The sequence below is a fragment of the Capra hircus genome, chromosome 29 (assembly GCF_001704415.2).
Source record: "Capra hircus breed San Clemente chromosome 29, ASM170441v1, whole genome shotgun sequence".
Taxonomy (NCBI): Eukaryota; Metazoa; Chordata; class Mammalia; order Artiodactyla; family Bovidae; genus Capra; species Capra hircus.
The window spans coordinates 34793988-34799987 of record NC_030836.1 but is presented as its reverse complement, the minus strand read 5'-3'; the positions used below and the strand labels follow the sequence as shown (position 1 = coordinate 34799987).

At 53.0% G+C, this 6000-nt stretch overlaps 1 protein-coding gene across 1 annotated transcript in view; it reads left to right on the top strand.

Annotated features, from left to right (window-relative positions):
- NTM (neurotrimin) overlaps window positions 503-6000 on the top strand; it is a 959643-nt gene continuing 954145 nt past the window's right edge. The window contains exon 1 of the mRNA XM_013975868.2: window positions 503-903. Within this exon, the coding sequence (XP_013831322.1) occupies window positions 822-903 (82 nt within the window). The 5' untranslated portion in view covers window positions 503-821. The remainder of the gene's footprint in view (window positions 904-6000) is intronic.

Sequence of the window (6000 nt, the reverse complement as noted above, 5' to 3'; positions counted from 1 at the left end):
TAAGTGAATGAAATATAGGTGTAAGGCAGGTATTCTGAAACAGGAGTGACAGGAGAAGAAAATAAAAAGTTATTTACTATTTTCCAAGCAATGAAATAGGAGATTGATTGGAAAAGGTGAAAGATGAGAGAGAGAGAGCAGGAAAAAAAAAAAAAAAAAAAAACCTGTCATTGAATGATATTTTCATCGGAGAGGAAAATAAATACCAACAAATGATATTTGACTCATCTTTGCAAGTTTCACCAAGCATGAAAATGTCCCTTTAAAATTTCTAGTAAGCAGTGGCTGGCTATGGGATTTTTCCAGTATAAAGGGAGTCTGAGTTCAGGAGGCCAGGGAATGCCAGAGGAAAGGAATTTTTTGATGTTTGGGGCTCTGAGACTGTCAGTTTAAAAAATGAAGGTAATATAGAAGGGCCAAAGTGACATTTATCATGCCATCTCTCCAGGCTCCTGTCTCTTTAATCAGCTAGCCTGATTTGCCCAGTAAATGATTCCTGAGAGTGTGTATGTGTGCGCGCGCGTGTGTGCCCGCGCGTGTGTGTGGTAGCTCTGTCAATCCTTGGATTAGAACCAATGATTGCAGCTCGTAGGAGGGCTGTCCAGGGCCAGATTGTACGATGTGTCTCAGTGCCAGAGTATGAGGAGAGATAATTACTGAGAAGTCACACTCTCCCATCCTTGGCTTTCTTGTGGTGTCCTTCAGCAAAACAGTGGATTTAAACCTCCTTCCTCCAGCTCGAGAGCAACGCAATCTGTCAGGAAAGAAAGAAAGAGAAAACCGAACCTGACAAAAAAGAAGAAAAAGAAGAAAAAAAAATCATGAAAACCATCCAGGCAAAAATGCACAATTCTATCTCTTGGGCAATCTTCACGGCTCTGGCTGCTCTGTTTCTCTTTCAAGGTAAGAGCTTGCTATTGATCTGCCTACAGCCGACCCAGGAATTGCACAGTGTGCCGTGGGTGATTCGCAGGCTCTCCGAGTCGGCTCCGCTATATGGTTTGCAGGTGGAGGAGAGAGCGTTCGCTCGCGTTCCGGCAGCATGGCTGGGACGTTCTCCTCCCTCCCAGGCTGTGAGGGTATTGATCTGATTCTGGCTGCTAGGGGAATGGGCGGGGGATGTATGTACATAAGAAAAGCGTGTCTGGGGCTCCTGTTTGGTAACGTGGCTGTGTGCTGGTCCCCTGGCTGTCTGTACATTCTTGCACACACTCGATGGATGGAGACGCATGGAAGCCGGGGAATTAAGGATTCGGAGGGCGGCGGGGAAGCTAATGCGTTGCTTGTGGTACTGGGAAGAATTTCGAGAGGAAACTTTAAATGTCTATCTACCAGTAAACTTGCAAAGCTTCTGCAACGAGCAAATGGAAAATGCAGGCTAGGCATAATCAGGTAACTACGCTTTGTGGTCAGAAAGCCAGCTCCGAGAGGGCTGAATCAGTCTGCAGCGGAGCTGGGCAGCCGGGTTAGTTTTCTGTGTGTTTGGGGGTGTGTTTGTGGAGGAGAGCAGCGGGAGGTGGTTAAAAAACAGATAAGAGGCTGCGGGAGCAAGCAGGGCTCTGTGATTCCGGAAAGCTCTCCTAAGTTGAAGGAAGAGAGGCAGTAAGAGTCGAATGCTAATGTTCTGTTTCTTTCTCTGGGAAGCCGAGCCCTCTGGGCTGCAGTCAGGGCCGGCTTGCCGAGTTGTGGTCCTGCTGTGCTGGGGTGGGTGGGATCCACTTCAACCTGGACTCCCCTCGCTGCACGGGGGTGGGGGGGTGCCCAGCGCTCCGTCCCAGCTCCCACCTCCCAGCAGGCTCCCACCTCCCAGCAGCCGCTTTCCCTGCCCACCTGCTTGCCCCGCCCGCCCTGTCCTTTGAGGATCTGGCGTGCGCCTCTTTCTCATTAAAGACCCCTGCGTTCTCAGGGACTGAGGTGGGCAGAGAAACTTTCCCCGGCAGGTGGCCCAGCTCCGTCTCCCACAGGACCCCACTTGGGAGCTCAGTGCTGGCTGCTGCGTCCCCAGAGGAAAGTTGGCTCCCGGTGGGCAGGGGTGGAGAAGGCTGAGGAGTCCCACCCATCCGGTTCCCTTCCCCACTGCAGTACGGGGCTCTTGCGGTCGGTCCCCATCTCTAGTCCCTTGAGTTCCCCCTGAGGGTGGTCTTTGGGGACTCCCCTTGCCGGAGTTGCAGAGGCGTCCACACAGACCCACAGGAGGTGGGCAGAAGGACCAGGCTGGGAAGGATCAAATGCCTGCGAACCCTCGGCTGGGGCTCAAAGAGCGGGGAAGGGGACCCTGCAGGGCTCTGCAAGGATGCAAGGAAGTCCATCCTATGGGATCTCCTTGCTCTGCAGCTCCTAGCCATGGGGGCAGTGGGGGGCATGGGCCTCAGGGTCTCCGTCCTCCCCCACGGGGCAGTGGGTGTGAGCATGAAGGAGGCCACGTGGAGGCAGCCCTGACTGACTCCTCTTACATAACATGGAGCAGAGGCAGCATGCGTGTGTGTGTGTGTGTGTGTTCACGCGCACTCCTGCTTGTACTTGGGTGAACAGAGGCTCACCCAGTGAGATCAGGGCCCCAACTGCACTGGGGAAACTGAGCCCAGAGCCAGGCAACCTCCAGGTAACAGCTTCCATCATGCCAACCACAGAAATGAAAACCAAATGGGGGCGGGGTGGAGTGAGGGGTCCAGAGGAAGGGACAGGGAAGGTCCCAAGACATCCATCATTTCCATCCGTCCTGAGGTCTGAGTCTCTTCCATTTTAACCTCCGTCTGGAGACAATCGCCAAAATTCCACCATCCACAGCCCCACTGGCAGCTTGCCAGGAGCCCCAGGGCCATACTGGATTTACATATAAATTAGCATACGTGATTTTTTTTTTTATCAGAAATAAATGCAGGGAAGCATAATATTTGCTCATACTTTGAATCATTTCCGAATCGATGAGAAGAAAGCGGGGGTGTGAAGTTCTCCCCTGGGGAATTCTGATTGTACACTCTTGTTGCCATCTTGGGTGGGGATAGGGGTGACTGGGTTACCCCAGCCCTCCTCACATTCTTCCAAATCCTGAATTTCCTAAGACGAATCATGGCCTTACTTGCACTATCCACCTCTAACCAGCTTTCAATAGGCTTCCATGTGTCAGAAATGAACCGGGCTGCCCAATTTTAAGGCAAAGTGACCCCTGAGACCTACCCCCACCCCCTTGAGCCATGTGCCAGTTGGATCAGCCAAGGTGATGTGTGTTTTCTCTTTCAGGGCATGGGAGCTGGGGTGGGCCAGTTACCTCTTATCAAACTCACAGAATTACTCAGGCAGCCAGGTCTTGCCTGCAATAACCCACCCCTATTGCATTGACCCGCTGGGACTAGTTAGAATGCAGTACACATTCTAAGGCAATTTTTTTCTTCTCTGTTTTTGTTGTAGGCTGGCTCTTCCTAGAGCCCTTACTTCCTGGGCTTCTTGCCTCCTTGAAAAGGTGTTGGGGGCTAGGGGTGGTTGATGGACCCCTCCCTGACCTGCTCCTCACCCCAACTCACAGCCACCATGATCCAGCTTAGAGGAGGAGGGAGTCAGCCCCGATTAGTGATGGGGGAGGGTGGGGGTGATTAGTGCCCAGGGGCTCTGGCCCTAAGACGCTCTGGGGTTGATTAGCCAGAACTCCCTCTTGGCCCTGGGAGCCAGAGAAGCTTCTGGATGAGGCGCTGTCCTTTTCAGCTCACCGCCCACCTCCTGCCACAGAGAGGCTCAGAGAGGAATGGCTGGTGTATGGCATCTTCTCTCTTTCTAGAGACCTGACCATTTCTCCTTCGAAGGATTAATGCTCCTTTCAACACCTTCCCAGGAGCTGGGCTAGATTCCTGCCTTACCTTTCTCATTTTCTCTCATCTCCTCACATCCCACGTCAACTACCTGCCCACGTATACAGCAGCAGGGCGGAGGGGAAGGGAGACGAAATGGAGCTGGGTTCCCCTCTTTTTCTCTGGGAGCCGGCAACACGGACACGGTTCAGTTGGGCAGATCGGCCAAGTTCCTGCCACTCACAGCAAACACTTGGGTGCCAGCCGCAGCCTGAGCTGGGCAACGCTTCTGAGATGGGGGGGAGTGGGGGCGACAGATGAGACCATAATAATGTTTACTGGCAGAGTGAAAAATCGGTTTGGGGAGATGGGCTCCTGGGCCTGATGTAAGTAAGCATTGTGGGCACTTGGAAGCATCGCCAAAAAAAAAAATTTAAGGGGAGATGACAGAGGAGCTTCACAAAGTGAATGCCAGCTGCCAGGCTTGGAGTTTCCAATGGGGGAGGCAGGGGGCCCACAGGCAAGTCGTGGAGTGCATAAGAACTGCAGCTTCCCTCCACTCTTCACACCCTGGACTGCCCTCCGGGCACTGGATGGAGGTGGGTGCAGAGTCCCAGCCAGGGGGGCTCTCGGGTGGCAGTTTCAGGCTAGTCCTCGGGCTGGCTGTTCCCTTTCATCACTCTTAAGCCAAAGTGAGCCCTGGAAACCCTTCTCCGCAGCTGTGGCCTCTCCCTCTGACTTCTGTAGTTTCTCAGTGGCCTCTCTTGTGGCATGGGGCTGAAGGGTGCGGAGCTGTGTCCCTGGAGGGCCTCTCCTTGTTCCCTGCTTGAGTGCTCCAAGGGGCACTGTCCCTAGCAGCTCCCTGAGGATCTGCCCCTGCTCCCTGGCAGCCCTGAGGTGCAGCAACCCAGGCTGGGGCTGGCTGCCTGTCATGGATAGGTCACACCAGTGTTGACTTCAGCCACGGTTTATCCCTTGGGATGAGGTGTGCTCTCCGGACATCCTAAGAAGGGGTGACCGGCAGGACAGGTGATTCCGGAATATGTAGGAAGATGCTAGAAGAATGATGTGCGATGCTCTCACTATCTCCGTATGGTGAAAACACTTCGGAGAGGATGACTGTGTCGAGGATTTGTCTCTGTTCCAGATATTTTATGTTTGGAGCTCATGGCCTGCTCCTGCCCATCAACTAGAAAGATGAAGGAGTAAAAAACAAAACAAAACAAAAAAACCCACTTTCCTATATATTTAACCTCAGCAGAGGTCCTGTGGACCCTTCAAACACTGTAATGGGCATGCCTGTCTGTTTGATTTCCAATCGCTTCAGGTGGGCTGAGCACAGCTGGGTGGGGAGCAGGTACATCCGAACACAAAGTTCCCCATGACTTCCGTAGGTGACAATACTTCCCTCTGGCAAGTCTCCCCACCTGTCTGCCAGGCCGGGGAGCAACTCCCCCAAGGGTTGTAAAGACTCATTAATGCTTGTAACGCAGCAAACATGTGGTGCTAAGTGGAGCTCCATGCTGAGCCTGCTGGTATTTACGCAGCTCCTTTCCTTTCTGCTCTACTGGCTTGTTACATGTTTACTTTATGTCTGTAGTCATTTGAAATTCAATAAAACTAATTACACATAAAAAATGAAAACATGCAAAAATAAGGTAATCGATGGTGTGCAGGTACGGCGGGGTCTTGGGTACCACATCCTCTGGGGTGTCTCCTCGGCCGACCTGGTGGCCGGGCCCTCCTTCTCTTAGAGGATGCGCGATCGAAGAGGACCAGAGGGGATTTAGAGGAAACGCGTGGGACCAGGCCTCCTCACCCTTCCCTAGTAGGAGGAAGACTTTTGCCAGGAAGTGTCAGGGGGCGGGGTCAATGGCAGAGGGGCGGGGCCCTGGGGGAGGGAACAGGGGAGGAACCGGGAGTTTCAGAGAGTAAAAACCAGATGCAAGCTGGACTGGCAAAGGGTGGAAAGAAGAGGCTCCCGTCCTCTGCTTTGATTGATTTCATTCAGCACCCTCTAGAGCTTATGTTTTATGTATTTCTGTGTGTGTGTTTCTGCAACCTTCTGAACTGAGCCTGCCCTTGCGATGGCAGCTTAAGCTTACAGGAGCGTCCATAGAGGAGACGTGCGTGTCCCTCCACCGTCCCTCTCCTTCCCTCTCTCCCTGCTTCTCCCTCTCTTCCTCTCCCCTCTTCTCCCTCCCTCTTTCTGCCCTCT